This window comes from Pelodiscus sinensis, chromosome 24, assembly GCF_052426305.1.
Source record: "Pelodiscus sinensis isolate ZL-2025 chromosome 24, ASM5242630v1, whole genome shotgun sequence".
Classification (NCBI taxonomy): domain Eukaryota; kingdom Metazoa; phylum Chordata; order Testudines; family Trionychidae; genus Pelodiscus; species Pelodiscus sinensis.
In genome coordinates this window covers 8103573-8120052 of record NC_143075.1, presented here as the reverse complement: position 1 = coordinate 8120052, position 16480 = coordinate 8103573, and the positions used below count along the sequence as shown (strand labels likewise).

At 38.6% G+C, this 16480-nt stretch overlaps 1 protein-coding gene across 3 annotated transcripts in view; it reads right to left on the bottom strand.

Annotated features, from left to right (window-relative positions):
- NADK (NAD kinase) overlaps positions 1-16480 on the bottom strand; it is a 43915-nt gene that overhangs the window by 4313 nt on the left and 23122 nt on the right. For 2 of the 3 annotated variants that reach the window (XM_075906196.2, XM_025182667.3), the window contains 8 exons: positions 7267-7396; positions 6645-6753; positions 6303-6388; positions 5909-6011; positions 4360-4514; positions 3673-3772; positions 2839-2996; positions 1492-1574 (listed from right to left, as the gene is read on the bottom strand). In XM_075906196.2, coding sequence (XP_075762311.1) covers positions 1492-1574; positions 2839-2996; positions 3673-3772; positions 4360-4514; positions 5909-6011; positions 6303-6388; positions 6645-6753; positions 7267-7396 — 924 coding nt within the window. Of the gene's footprint in view, positions 1-1491; positions 1575-2838; positions 2997-3672; positions 3773-4359; positions 4515-5908; positions 6012-6302; positions 6389-6644; positions 6754-7266; positions 7397-11627; positions 12543-16480 lie in introns of those variants that run through there. The other variant, XM_025182668.3, reaches the window with a different exon arrangement.

Genomic DNA, 16480 nt, shown 5'->3' with positions numbered 1-16480 from the left:
ACAGGTAGGACCTCACTGGTCTGGCACCCTCGGGACCTGACTGGTTCCAGATGAGGGTTTTTGCTGGACCAAGGAGGACATTTCTGGACCCCTGCCACTGGCCCCTCTGGTCGGCTCCCCACCTTCTGCTGACCCCATTGGGCAGCCATCGCTGCCATGGCTCTGGGCCCCACAGGCAGCTGTGCATGCTGTGCCGCTGCAGCTCCCAGGCGTTCTGGGCAGCCTCGTACGGGGTCTCCCAACTCTGCTGGGCAGCCCTGCTGCCCCATGCCGAGTGTCCCCGCCATCAGCTTGCTGTGGGCAGCCCACTGCTCTGCTGGCCCCACAGGGATCCATGCTGCTGGCCCTCCTCCGGAACCCTCTGGTCCTGCAACATCCATGCTGGACCATGGATGTTGCTGGACCAGAGAATCCTGGTTAAAAGAGTTTCAACCTGTACAATGAGCAGAGTGTTTTACAAGTGTTGGGAGGTCTGTACACCAAAACTCACAGGAGCAGAACGTTGTAGGCCAACATGCCTTGCCCATGACTCTCTCATCTTACTCTTTGCTATGGGGGCTAACAACCTCACCTTCGGACCAACTCAAAATTTAAACGCTTTATAATATTAAACTCTTACCAGGAGCCTCAAATTTCAAAAATAAGGACAGCAAATACTAGAGAATCTAACTTTTCTACTGAAGAACCAGACACCAAATCTAACCCTAACCCTAACCAGATTAGCCAGCCCCTTCCCCTCCATTCTTTAAGTGGTCAGTATAGTATAAGTGCAAGATCCTGGTAATTCTCCAGTTCCCTGCCTGCCCACAAATAGGAAACGAAGTCACACCATATGACAGGTGCTCCAAGGAAAACACCACACTGAACAGAAGACAATTAGTTAATTTTTTTCTTCTTAGTTTATCCTCTCTGGGCTCTCAAAAAGGTAGGTACAATGAAGTGTATGTACAATGAAGTGTAAGTTCTTTCAGCCATACCACTGTGTCTCGTGAGTTGCAAAATCCTGTCTCTGAACGTAGCAATGGCTCATCAATGCATCTACAATTGTGTTTATTTGAGCATAGTAAAGGGATGCATCTGCTCTTTAGAGTTTTTTATCAGCCTCGCCGATGGCACAGCACACAAATATGGTCATACTCCAAGAGAAACGGAAGAACATGAAACTCACATTCACTTCACTGTGCTCAACAGGACTCAATCAGGACCCTAAGTTGAAGTCCACAGAATTCTTTAAGGAAATGTATTAAGTATCACTTGTATGATTTTTTTCACACTTCATTGCTTTTAAAATGTGATAATTTTTTCCCTTAAGTGAGACAATGCCTAAAACAATATAGCATTTTAAATTCAGCTTGCGACTTAAGGCTCATGATGACCTATTAAAAAACTCAATAGTGTCCCTACTATCCCCAACCAAGTCTGAAAGTGAGGCCGCAGATTCTTGTGTCAATATTATTAAGGGTGTCATAACAATCAAAGAAAAATCTTCACCTGTCTCCATGGCAGACTTCCTGTCTCTTTCTCCCATCAAATGAAACCCAGGCTGTGTTCCTGGCATCAGGGGACAGCATGATCTGAGGAAGAGTAAAGCAGGAGGCTTACAAATGAAATTATACAACAGCTTTTGTAGTTAACGGGCAAAGAGGAAGTACTCCCCTGAATATTATGCTTTGTTACTACACCTTCAGTGATCTAAATGTTTTGCTGAAATTACGTGTCCTCTCCTACCATTTTTTCCTAATGGTTTGGCATACTATAGATAAAAAGTTTAATTTTTATATATAATTTACTTCATGTGTTGCACATACTTGCCCTTTTTATATGTACATTGAAGCCTTTTTCTAATGATGGCAATAAGCTGGTTTACCAAAGGCATTCCAGTTACAAAAGACCTGAGCTTGGTATAAGTGTCAATATATGACCCAATCCAATGAGATGAGATAATGAAATTCTCCACAGAACAAAGTACAATCTACATTCTGGAATAATACATTTTAACTTTAATCCAGGGCGAAACTAAAGTTTGCAAATTTAAGACAGTTTTTATTTTAAATAAGAGATATCATAAAGTGATCAATTGCCATAAAAGCATTATCAGCTATTGTGTAGATAATTGTGGGTTGATAAACATGCCATTAACAAATCCATGAAGTAAAAATCTTTCCATTTCTTCAAGCTCCACCCTGCATGCTCTTTCCTTGCCAAATTTTCGACCCCATATCTCTCTAAGAAATAGCCTATGCCTTCCATATTATAGATTATTAATTTAAATAACTGTTTCAGTTATGTGGTAAACACAAAATACCTGATATTCATTTCTGAACTAAAAAAATTTGTTAAAACAAAATCCACTCTGTAATAAGACATTACATTCCAATCTTTTCTGCAGAATTATATTATTTAGTCACAGTAGTAAAAGACACAATTTATAAAAGATGTACTAATACCACTCTTACTACACACCCGTGAAAGCTGTGATGCTATTTTTTTTAGACACCAGGGGTCTGATCTGTCTGTCTTTCACCACGTGTAGTCATATACATCTATGCAAAATGGATATAAAGCACTATTACTTATCAGAATAGTAGTATATTTACACTCACTTTGCATAGATACTGATGACCATACAAAGTGCAAATCAGTGGCAACTTATGGTCTGTAAGTTTATTCTTCTAAACAAGTATATACTGCTTCAAAAATACTTGACAAAGTTCTACAGTATTCAGTCACATTTTGCATTTCTATCACTACTCTACATTTTGTTGTGTGTTTTTTCCTCAGTTTCAATAGTTATCTCCACAAGGTGCTATCTTTAAAAAAGTGAAAATACAATTTCACCTTGAGCTCAACTCCTGCAGGAACAACAATGGGTCTGAAGGACAGTGAGTGAGGACAGATTGGGGTGATCATTATTGCAGGAACATTTGGATGAATCATAGATGCTCCTGCTGCAGCTGCATAAGCTGTGCTACCAGTTGGCGTGGAGACTATCACTCCTGTGAAGAGAACAAAAGTTTTAAACGTGTGGAAGACTGGCTCAATGCCGTTCTTTAAGAGGAGGCTAAGAAAAAGGACAGCTGCACTTCCTTCACCTGAAAATACTAATTAAAAAAACCTAAATCCCGCTTTCTGACTCTAGTCAACCAACCAATTAGCCCGTCATAAGATGGGATTTTCAGGTCTCTCCTCCACGTCGGTCTTCTTTCCTTAGAGGGATAGGAGGATTAATGTTTTTGAAGAGCTCTGAAGATGAAGTGCTAATATTAAATAAGTAGTGGCTTCATTTTAAAAGATCTTAAGATTTTAGCAGACTCAGACATCCAACTCCAGGATCTTTCCCAACTCCCCCCCACCCCCCTTTGTCCCTAATTCCCATACACAAACAAGTGGCGACTCGACAACAGGCCTCCATGTAATAAGATATCATTGTAAGCCTCTTTTCTGCTTTCAGTGGTGCTCTCAGGACTACAACAATTGTATAAATAAAAAGATTCACCACTCCTTTGCACACCTTGTTTTCAACAATCCAGGAGCAGAAGCCAAGGCCTTGATTTCTACCTCAAAACAATGCACTCTTTTTTAAAACGGTAAGAGCAACCGAAATAAGAGCTCAGACTGACTGTCTTAAGACAGGATCAGGCTGTAAGCTTTTTGATTATAAAATGGACTTACCATCACCTTGAACTGTGGTTATGAGGTGTCCATCTAGAAAAACATCCACATTGGAAAGGTAGGAGGAAGGCCCTCGATCCACTACAACTTCATTTAGGACCTGACATGATATTGAATATCACTGGTTAGTTATTTCCCTGGCAGCATAATATTTTACAAGTGACCAGTTAAGTATATATCCCATATCTCTGAAAGGTTAATTCTTCACCAGACATTTACAATGTCAGTCAAGATTAGTCTTGAAGTCACATAAGTTTGTTTCAGATATCATCAGATAATGATTATCTGATGCAATAGTTGAAAAGCTATTTTCAAAAAGCAAGTTTCTATTTGATGTAGATGGATTTTCCCTTTGTTTATATGAATCTGTGAGTGATTCAGTGGTAAAGATTACTGTAAGTGATTTCTTAATTATCAAAAGGTAGAGAGACCTCTCTGGCGCAGATACAAAGTATTACAGAAATTAAATACGAGATTGCTTCTGCACACTCCAACATTCTTTCTTTATCTTTAGTAACCATTCTAGAAATTAATGTGGAAACAGATACTGTAGATGTCATAATCCTGGATTAATATAAGAGGGTGTAGATACAGTATACAAAAAAGAACTAGTAATTAACTCAACTGAAGAGCGAATTGTTTTAGCTCTTTTGCTCATTTCCCATTTTACGGTATTCAGACTCTGACCTGGTATTGCATGATTTGCTTGCCCACTTCCATCTCTAGACTTGTAGAGATAACTCCATTTTCTTCAATACCATTTTGTATCAATGTCTTCTTCTCTCTGTGCTCCTTTACTACTTTCACTTTCAGTCGGCTCCGGAGAACAAGTGCTGCATTGCCTGTAAGAAAGAATAAGTGATGAACAAAACATTACAAAAACCACCACACTGGAGCAGCACTCACTATTCATGGGTTCCCAAACTGGGGGGCATGAAGAAATTCCAAGGGGGGGGGGTGCGAGGCAACCCAGACCTCCTCCCCCCATATCAAGTTTTGCTGCACCGCTCAGGTCCCCCCTTTTTTTTTTGCTCAACAAATTTTGCTGCTATTTGGGGAAAGAGAGGGGGGCATGAGGGTTTTTCAAAAATCAAAAAGGGGAGGGCGTGATGCCAAAAAGTTTGGGAACCACTGCACTATATTATCAGGACCTGCACCATAGTCACAGTAAGCTAGCACCATTTATTGCGAAATGTTTCCCCCCATTTTTCAGTTACTAATAACATTCTCAAGTTCCTTTTGAAGGACAATTATCCATCTTTTGTCTTAACACAAAATAAAATTATTTTTGTAAGAATGAGCAAAACTTGAGTCAAATTAGGACATAAAAGCATAAAAACCCACTTTCCCTCATATGTTCTAACAAGAAATTTAAAATTTTACATATATACATAACCTAAAACAGCTAAAGCCAGAAATTGTGTACTTGGTTTATCTAAAAATTCTTAGGGAGACTTGTAAGACAAACACAAAGACAATCTTTTTTTTTTTTTTTTTTTGGTAGGTGTGTGTGGCTAAAGTATGAATTCTTAAAGGCAACATTAGAATTCTATTCATATTTTTGATAGCTTAATTTTGGGGCACAAGCTAAACAGCTTTATTTCCTAGCAACCGATGGCACCGTTTTATTTCAAATATTTAGAATACCAAGAACTACTGTAAATGCAAAATTCAAGTTGAGAAATCAAGCACTCAAGAGTCAATAGTTAGGATTTCTCATTCAGTGCTAACTCAGTCACACAGCATATGATTTCTTATTCCAATTTTCCAAACTCAATGTAAACTTTAATGGTTTACTGTTTAATAACATATCAATAGGCTAAATTAGATTCACAAAGCAACGTTAAAGGAAAAAAACTTGAATTTTGGAGTTTTCTGACTTTTAAATGCTTGATTTCTTACTGTTTTAATGTGGCATTGTTTACAAACACAGGGAAGTTACAAGTGGTTAGGTCATCTAGAGTCTGTCCATGCCAACAGATCCAAGATTTGCATTTTTATACTTAAACTCAAACTGTGCAAAACATTAGTTCTATATTCTTTCCTTACATACCACAACTACGCAAAAAAATGATTTCTGGACCATTCCAGCTTTACAAATTAAAAAGGAAAACAAAACAGAAAGTTAATAAAATAGCTATAAAAAATAAGTAAGTCCCATAAGACAAATAAAGGATAACTTTCTAAAAAGCAACAAAGGCAAGAAGACTTGATATGCATAACAAAAACTTCTTACCTTCTATAACCTGAGTAACTTGGGACTGAAAGTTTTCAAAATTAAAGGGAGTAAGAAATCCAAGAGATCCCAGATGAAAAGCCATAACTGGAGGTACACTACCCTGTCAACCAAAAGAAGAGTTGGGAAGCTACTAAATATTGCTCAAATCAAACATTGATGTTATTTCCAGGCTTTGTTTATGTGTAAGAGGTACTACAATACAGCCCAACCTGTCTACAAATATCAGTTATGGGTTTTATTTCAATTATGCATATTTTTAAAAAATGGTATAATTCAACCAAGTAGCTCTCATGCTTTTTGGATGAGCAGACTTGGCAGGAGCAGAATAAAACAAACGCAACATGACAGAAGACTTCAAGACTTGTTTCTAACATACTTATCCAGGACTCACCTGGAAAAGTGAAGAAGCATAAAGCAAAGTACCATCTCCTCCTAGGCATATGATAAAGTCTATCTGATTGGAGATATCATCATAATCTAAAGGGTAACATTGAAAATAAAGGTTTTAAATTTACATAATATATCAAAAGTTTCAATTTACAGATGTAAATTTTGTGCAGCATACTGATGCTAATTTCCAAGTGTAAATAACTGACAGCAGGCTATCAAAACAGCAGCTGCATGCATTTATTAAGAACAGGTTTCCATCAGATAATTCTGATCCATTTGAATGAATCACTAAAGAAATAGGATGAAAAGGCTGTAAACCTAGATTAAGAAATCATTACCATACCTTCTCTGAAAGTGCAAAATTTCTTCTTCACTGGTCCAAAATTATCATCATTAACTATAGCTGGGTCTTCTAGCACTTTTTTCTCTACATAAACTATCATGTTGTTCTCCTAAAAGAAGCATAATTATTTACTAAAAAAAAAAATCTGTAATTGAAATGACTAGCATCTGACCTTCAACAGTATTTTATTAGTTAACATATGTCAAATATTACAAAACTGATTGCCTACTTCTGTATGTATTGTTATAATCATGTAACATTTAAGCATAACATTTACTGTCATATGAAGACCGTATAATGATTGAATTAATGAAACTAAACTTTAAAATGTTTATTACAGGTCTGTGATATTAGCTAGCTAATATTTTTCTCGGGGCATAATGAAATATTTTCCTTTATTCTGCTATATTACAGAAGCAGAATCCTTTAAGCTGAGTTCTTATAGGAAGATAATCAATTGTTTAAAGTTTAACAATTTATTATTTCTGCTGTTCTTTGTGTGTATTGACTTATTTACTCCTATAATTCTGTGTTCATTGTAATAAAGCAAATACATACAAGTTAAAAATGAGATGGTATACTGTAACTATGAAAAAGTCTAAACGCTCACAATTCAAAGTACCTCAGTAAGATATACACAAAGTTCTTTAAAAGGCTGTAGCAGACTGGCATCACGGATCTTTTTGATAACAAGGACGCTCTTTGGAGGTTTGTTCCATGTCAACCGCTGACTTGCTGGGTCCTGAATATGCCTGTGTGAATATTTGTGGGAAAGCAGATTGTGATTCATGACCATCAAGTTAATATCCCCCTTTAGTCAAAGTATTCTAGACTAAAACAGCAGTCAAAAGTCATTAAAAACCCTAATAGCTAAAATTAATCTAGTAAAGAGACCAGACAGGCTACAATGCAATGCCATATTAGTTTTCAGCAATATGACTGCAGTTTTCATTGAGAACATTCTGTTCAGTCTTTATTAAGAAAGAAAATGTTCTAAGTTTTAATCATGAGAAGTCTGAAAAGTGGCAACTAAACAATTACACAAGTGATTGATAATTACAGTAGTTTTCTTGGAGCCAAACAGCACTGCTTTATTCTGTATAGGGTTCTGACTAGGGATGTGAATGGTTAACCAGTTAACTTGTAAGCCTCATCCTTAATGGGTTAACCAGTGGGGGCTTGAGCAGCTCCCCATCTGCACAGCCAGGAGGCTGCTCCAGCCCCACGGGGCCCACTGCAGGCAGAGGGCTCCAACCTGGCCAAAGCAGTCCCTGTCTGCATTGGGAAGAGCTGCTCCACCCTCTTTAAAAGGTTAGCTGATTAAATATTACTTTAACCAGTTAACCAATTAAATGGGATTTTACATTCCTAGTTCCGACTAGATGGGTCATTTTTCTACCCCATTACAGCAATTCTTATTTCCCCACTGAATTCACAGACTCAAGCAATATTCCTGCAAGTACATACATGCTACAGAAGTTTGAGAACATGGGTCCTAGGTTTCTTATGGATGCACAATGACAGCTACTAAAACCCTTTCTTGAACTACCACACCACTCCACTAAACTACACAGCAACTACGCACACATGGCTGGCCCGTGCCAACTGACAAACTAGGGTTATGAGGCTGTTTCATAGCTCTGTAGATTTCTGGGCATGAGCTGCAGCCCAAGCTAGGGATGTTAAATTTAGATTAATTAGGTAACTGAACAGTCAATGCAATTTACATCGACTATTTGATTAGTAGATAAGGGCACCTCTGACTTTGAAGTATAGCAACAGCCCCAGGGCTTTTGCTACACTTCAAAGGCAAAAGCACTGTGGAGAGCACAGGGCCAGAGGGAGACTCAAGTAGTCCTCCACTGGCCCTGTGCTCCCCGTGGTGTTTCAAAGAGGCAGTGCCACATGGAGCCCGGGGTCCGCAGGGGAGTCATAGTGGACCACAAGATAAATATGAGTCAACAGTGTGACGCTATTGCAAAAAAGCAAACATGATACTGGGATGCATTAACAGGAGTGTTGTGAGCAAGACACAAGAAGTCATTTTTCTGCTCTGCGCTGATTAGGCCTCAGTTGGAGTATTGTGTCCAGTTCTGGGCACCACGTTTCAAGAAAGATGTGGAGAAATTGGAGAAGGTCCAGAGAAGAGCAACAAGAATGATTAAAGATCCAGAGAACACGAGCTATTAGGGAAGACTGAAAGAAGTGGGCTTGTTTAGTTTGGAAAGGAGAAGACTGACAGGGGACATTATAGCTGTTTTCAAGTATCTAAAAGGGTGTCACAAGGAGGAGGGAGACAAATTGTTCTCCTTGGCCTCTGAGGATAGCACAAGAAACAATAGACAAGAGAGGTTTAAATTGGATATTAGGAAAAACTTCCTAACTGCCAGGGTAGTTAAACACTGGAATAAATTGCCTGTGGAGGTTGTGGTATCTCCAGCTCTGGAGATATTTAAAAGCAGGTTAGATAGACATCTATCAGGGACCATCTAGATCTAGATGGTGCTTGGACTGGACTCAATGACCTCTCGAGGTCCCTTCCAGTTCTAGTGTTCTATGAGAGTCTATTATTCTAGTTCTTCACATCCCTAGCCCAAGCTCTAGGAACCTCCTACATTGCAATTCCTAGAACCAGGACTACAGCCTGAGCCCAGAAGTAAACACAGCCATAAAACAGCCCCGCAGCATGAGCCTCGTAAGTCTGTGTTGGTTGCTGAGTAGACATACGCTAACAGACTTCCAGCAATTGTGCTCCCATGTCTCTTGTATTAGGGGCCACTCCACTTGGACTGTCAGAGTGATAAAGCATCCAACTGAAAATCTGAGAAAGTAGTAACATGAAAGACTATCTATGCTTTTCAGCCAAATCTACATATTAAACATTCAGCATGGGTCTATGATACAGCCACTCCAATTTACATACCAAGGTTCAAACAAAACCACTTACGTTTAAATTTTAAATCCTTTAAAGTATACATTATCAATCCTACAAATTTCTCCAGACCTAAACACACCTATCCAATTCAAATAAAAAGAGGGAAAGTATTTTAATCAATAAAACTCTCAACCAGAAATCATTAAAACCAAAACACGTCAAGAATTGTAAGGGGACGTTTTAAATCTTTCAATTCTAGTGTGGGAAGTTCCCTACATAAACATTTTATATTTCCTCTTCAGAGATATTGCAATAGTGCTATTCAAAAAGCACATCCAATTAGTTTAGCTAAACAGCTGAGGCTACATCTACACTGCAAATTAATTTTGAAATAAGCTATTTTGGAATAGTTATTTCAAAATAGCATATCTACACTAAAGGAAAGCCTCAAAATTAGTCCGAGGCAGACTCTCCTAATGTAGATGTGCTATCTCGATGTAGAGCCCCAGGAAACACTGGGGAGGAATAACTTAGAATGGCTCTGGTAAGGGGCTATTTCAAAATAATAGCAGTGGAACGTCTACACCCGCCTTATTTCGAAATAGCTATTTCGGAACAGGTGTTATTCTTCGTAGAATGAGGTTTACAGATTTTGGAATAAGCCTCCCGTTATTTCAAAATAATTTTGAAATAACTATGCGAACGTCTACACAGCCATTCCTTTATTTCATAATAATGGCTGTTATTCCAAAATAACTTTACTATATAAACATACCCTGATTTACTATGTGCCAACACAAAAATTTCATTAAGATTAAGTGAGGTTTTTGCTGGAGAGTGAATATTTTCCTTTAAAACACAATTTTACTGTCCAATTCACTGTTCAGTTTGTCAAACTCATTTCTAACGTTGCACAAACCACCTTAGCCTCAGATCTAAATTAACAATTAGACCAATATAACTGACTTTTTAGGGGGGGAAAAAAAAATCTATAATAGAACCTCAGTCACAACCCTAAATATGAGGCAACAACTGTTGCTCCATAATATATTTAGTTGATTTAGGGTACACATCTACATTCTGCTCTATGTCTTAAGCATGAGTATCTAAAGCTAAATAAATCATGTCACACCTACGCTTAGCAGTTTATAAGCATCTCATCTTTTCCCCATATGCTATAGATGTAATCCTGGCAGAAAAGTGAATTAATGTGAACGATGAACAAGCCAATTTTGCACAGATTTGGAATAGCCATCTTTTGGTGGATAGAAGGTTAAAAAAGCTGTTTTACTGTCCCTGGCATCTCCAACATACATAGAGTTAAAGTTTCATGAAGCTAACCTGAATTGCAAGATAAAAACTGAAAAGATAATTTCCTATATTGAGAATTGCTTTACACACACACACACACACACACACACACACACACACCCCATTAACTACAGACTGTAGCGAAATATGGAAACACCAAGTATACAGTTACTGACAAAAAGTCCTGTATTTTTTATATACATGTAACAGAATGTAAATGGGAGAACAGGGATCTGAACTGATCTCTCTCATACCATATACATGGCGTTCAGTTTCCTCCATTCTTTTCTCCACTATATTTAATCTTATTTGATGTTTTAGTTTTAGACAAAGTATTGCATTTCAAAGGTCACCACAAATTAAGATAACTTTATACTTCAAAATATTCTCCAGTTTTACCATCCAACCACTGACTCAACTGTTATTAAAAATAAATTCTCATTTCTAAGATCTACATATGAAGGAGTGGGAAAATGAACAACAAAGAAAAGTCACAAATAGCACATTTGAGCTTAATTTTTAAAATTACTGCAAAAACAATCACAAAGGAAAAAATTCAAATTATACAAGCCTTTTTCAATATTAATGATCACTAAGGCAGCAGTGTTGTTTCTCCTCTACAACAATTTTCAGAAATTAATTTAGAAGACATTTCAGCATAATCAGGCTAGTTCTCTCCCAGCTGTAAGAATTGCTGATTGTATCATTATGATGTTACTTAGTAATCTGAGAACAAATTAGAACTAATATGACTTATTCAAACAAACATGACAAACAGTTTATTTCACTGTACTCACCATTTCCACGTAGTTCTATTAAACGAGAGGTCATTCATAACATGCTTAAAGATTTTCATGGCTTTCTTCAAAAACTGTGTAAGTGTGATAAACAGAACTCCAGAAAAGGCCTTGACCTAATCATTTCAACTGAACTGCTTGCTACCTTAACCCAATCATTTCTGAAGTAGATATCCAATTGAATGTTTCAAATAGTCTTGATAAAATGTTTTTGCTGCTTCACAAAAATTTCTTACAAAAGCATTACAAAAAAGTATTTTGATGCATCTTAATGTCTTTTACTTGCAAAAAAAAAAAGAAAGCTTCAAAAAACGGTAACTGAGCCTAAAAGTTACCAGAAACATAGTATTTAAACCAATGTTTTTTCATTAAAATTTCATTCAGTCATTTCAATAACAGCTTTTCCACAAACAAGCTCTTCAATTTTGTCAAACTTTGGCACTGTAAAGACTTAGATTTTGTGCTTTTAAACAAACTGCTACCTTAATACTCTAGTCTAGGATTTTCTGTTACATTCCTCTTGTTGAAAGTATTTTAAATGACAATTGGGAATAAGTCTGATTTTAAAAATACAATTTTTAAAGGTGGAAACTTTCATTTTAGGTTTAGACTCTAAACAGCCTTTCACTCTGGTGACCGGAGAATGTCCTCATCTCCCCAGCAATTCTGAACACTGCATGAGCTGTCTTTTTCTCACTAATTAGAGCGCGCTTAGTACTGCCTACAGTCTCTGTACTGGACTAATCTTGACATGCTATCATTATATTGTACAGCGCTGGGTCAGCCCACAGGGAGGAGAATATTTGCCACAATCAAGTGGTGCAATACATGATGTAAGCAAAACCTTCGAGACACACAGACTCTGTGTTGACAGAGGGTATAAGGAAGTTAAAGACCTGCCTGCAGATCACAATTTCCTCCACACCCTCAATGGAAAAAATCAACACACTTTGAGAAAAAAATGATTACATCGGCGCACATTGAAAAAAAAAATCGGCATCATTCTACTTTGTACTTTGTACCCACCAACTTATTTTAAAGAGCTATTTACCAAGCTGATTAATCCAAATACATTCAGTGTCAGCTCAAGAGAAATGGGCATTATTTTTATGCCATCCAACTGATGTCCACTGGCTAACTGACTCCAACCGATTAACTGAAGTAATGCCTTGCTTCTGCACTAACTTTACCAGCACAACACAAGGGAAACAATGTTGCCTGGCTGACCTTAGTTTTACCCACAGCAAATGTCACATGAAAAGCATGTCAGTTCAAGAACATGCATCTATCTACAAGCAGGGGCAGGCAAGATACAGCCCATAGGTCAGATCCAGTTCGCCAAGACTTTGGAACTGGCCAATGGGAGCTGCTATAACTGTGCTGGGGATGGAAGCAGTGCAAAAGTCTCTCTCCCTCCCCCACCATGCTGCCCAGAGAGGCACATGGAACAGCCAGATGTTTTGAGCAGCCTGGAGCTGTGGCAGGCAGAAAGCCCATCTGCAGATCCCACTGGGCTGCTGGCTGGGAGCCACTTAGGTAAGTACCTCCTGACCAGAGCCTGTATCTGGCACCCACTCCCCTCCTGCACCCGATCTCCCTGCCCCAGGTCACCTCTCAAACCCTCTGCTACAGGTCACAACTCCCTCCCAGACCCTACACCCCTTCTCACACCCCTATCCCAGATCAGAATCCTCTCCTGCACCTGTATCCCTTCCTGGACCCTGCATCCCAATCACCTACCCCAGCTCACACAATCCCCTCCTTACCCAAACACTCTCCCAGACCCCACACCCTTTCCTGCATCCCAATCCCTTACCCCAAGCTCACTATTGCACCCAACCTGTCCCAGATCCTGCACCCCCTTCATAGAAAAGTGCAACCCTTTAGCACCTAAGAAAACCTTTAGCACTTAAGAATGGTCCCTCCACCAAAAATTACTGTCTGTCCCTGACCTACATTATTCTAACTCTAGAACTATCAGTTTGAAACTAAAAAGTACAGGGGAAAAGGAAGTGTTTACCACACTATGGTATCAATTAGCAATTTTTTCACTTTATAAAGTCTGTGCAAATCTTTGTCCCCCCTCTACTTTAAATGGAGAAAAATGCCAGTTTATAGAGTAACAAAAGAATGCCAACAGTAAAGAATAAAATGAGGGGAAGGAATCTGATAAACACCGACAAGGCTCAATATTCAAGTATCGACCAGTACACCTTAAATTAACATGATATTGTGATTCTTTACAGAATTATTTTTGTTATAGCTTTAAACTTCAAAACAATGAAGGATTCCATCACTATCAGAAAGCATAGTGTGTTTAAAAAAAATCCCTTATAATGAAGTCAGTTTCCATCAGTGACAACAAATGTGTTTGTGTAATTCACACCAGATACCAAAAATCCCAAATAATGTGTAACTTGCCAGAATATAACTCATGCACTTAATACTGCTTTCCTTCTCTGCATTATTCTAAATGGAACTACTCATACCCTCTGCAAACTGGAAATAAACTTACTGGCAAAATGTGAGCCATAAATACCATATTTTCCGGCGTATAAGGCGACTGGGCGTATAAGATGACCCTCTAATTTATTAGTTAAAAGATAGGTTTTCGTCTTATACTCGCTGTATAAGACTACCCCCCATTAAGAGGCCAACTGACAGTGCCCCAGCGCCCCTCCGCCTCCCCAGCTTTGCTCCCAGTGTCCCTGGTCTGCTGGAGACGGTCCCCAGCAGACCAGAGGCACCGGGAGCAAAGCCGCAACAGCGGCGGGGTCCCGCGCCTCTGAGGCTTTCCCAGAGGAAAGCCTCAGAGGCACGGGACCCCTCCGCCTCCCCGGCACCGGGAGCAAAGGGAGCAAAGCTGAAGCAAAGACCTGGGCCGAAGCAAAGACCTGAGCAAAGCCGAAGCAAAGTCCTGGGCTGCCCCGCTGCTGGAGCCCCTCCACAGCTTTGCTCCGCGTCTTCCTGGTCTGCAGACCATGGAGACGCGGAGCAGCTTTTCTCGCCCCGGAGTACACGGGCGGCGGGACCGCGAGGTCCCGCAGTCTGTGTCCTCCGGTGCAAGAAAAGCCCCGGCGTATAAGACAACCCCCAATTTTTGGGGGATGTTTTCTAGCATAAAAAGTCGTCTTGTACGCCGGAAAATACGGTATACCCTATATATAAATAAAGAGAAGTTGTGACAAGTTATTCAGTTGTAATTCTGCAAGGAACCTAAAAACCAAAGAATACTGGCATATGAAGCTATACTACAAGATCAAACTATTTTGGAAATACATCAATTATTTAATTGAAGTATCACATATCTTGATTAGATCAACTATCAAATTTTTAGGTATAAAATTTAGACTGATTCTGCCAAAACTCATTTATATCCTCCAATCCTGCATCTTTTTTAAAATATAGGTTAACATGAAAGATCTGATAGCTAAACTGCTAGTGTCTTCCTAAAAAATATGTAATAACTACTGGTTGTTTAATCAATGGATGGGAGTTGCTTGATTTTTCAAATATTTTAAACTTTCTGTAGTTTAAATAAGCACTTACAACAGGGTTTAAAAATTCTCTCCAGCAACATGTGGGAAGTAATATAATGGCCGAAATAATGTGACAAATATGAACCAGACACAAAGGCTTCCAGAGTCTACAGTTATTTAGTTAGTTTGCCAAGCAAGAATTAGAGTGAAATTATTGTTACACTGGTCAGTTTTCACTGGGGTAATTCTGCATCCTGGCTGCAGAACAAGTTATATAATTTTCATGCTGGTGCTTGGGAAAGCTACAAATAGCATGAGAGATGGCAGTGGAGTTACTCACATGGAAAGTCTCCTCAGAAATACAAGGCTGGGAAAAAATTTTTAAAAGCCAACACCCCACCCCCGCTCAGAGCCAGGCATCTTTAGTGAAAGAGAGAGAAAACAGAAAGCCACTTCTATTGTCCAACATCTAGGGGAGTGTGGAAATTCTAGTTTATAAGACTTTTTTTTCCACAAACCACACTGCTTCAATTGAGATCCATGGAGATTTTCAAGATCCCTTTGTATACAGGAGAAGCTTTCTCCCGGAGAGCTTCTTGACTCTAGAATTCACCCCCTCTATGGTCCAAAATAGCCCACTATTGACCTTTAAGGTTTTAAGGCATACTGCACAGCCCATCCATGTAGGCAAGGAAGTATGGATTTTTATTTAAGAGATTAAGTTTTGAGGAGTGTTTTCTTTTGAATGGAGGGGAAAATACCATTTGCTTCTGTAGATTGTTTCTTCGATAGACTTAATTTCTAGCTATTTGTCAAAGGCAACTAGAGTACGGAATGTTTAAATCTGAGTAAACAAAGTGCACAAGATTGCATGTTAAAGCCTGATCACTGAAGTTTAAAAAATAATCATAAAAATAGTGTCAAATGTAATGTTTTTTAAAACTTATTTCCATCATGCAAGTTCTGAATATGGGGTGAATGTTTACTTGACAGTTTCCATCTGAATTAAGGGAATTTATAGTCTCCAACATACTCTGGATGAGCCATAGAAGTGCAACTCAAGGAATAAAAAAAAACTATGTTTAAAACAGTATGACAGTACTGACAATATGACCAGTTTCAGTTGGTATGTTTTTGTATTTAAAAGTCTATTAATGGAGTACAAATTGATTATATTTGAGAAGGGAACTTATACAACTCTCAAAATAGAAACAGTGTGCATTCACTTCCTTTATGATGTAAAATCAGGCCCTACCATGTTTAGACTGAAGGAATAAGATCTTGGGGTCCCATTTTAAGAATATATTGCCTGATCAATTTATCATCAACTGCTTCTTTGGTATTTAGCACTGAGACACAGATGCAATTAGCTGC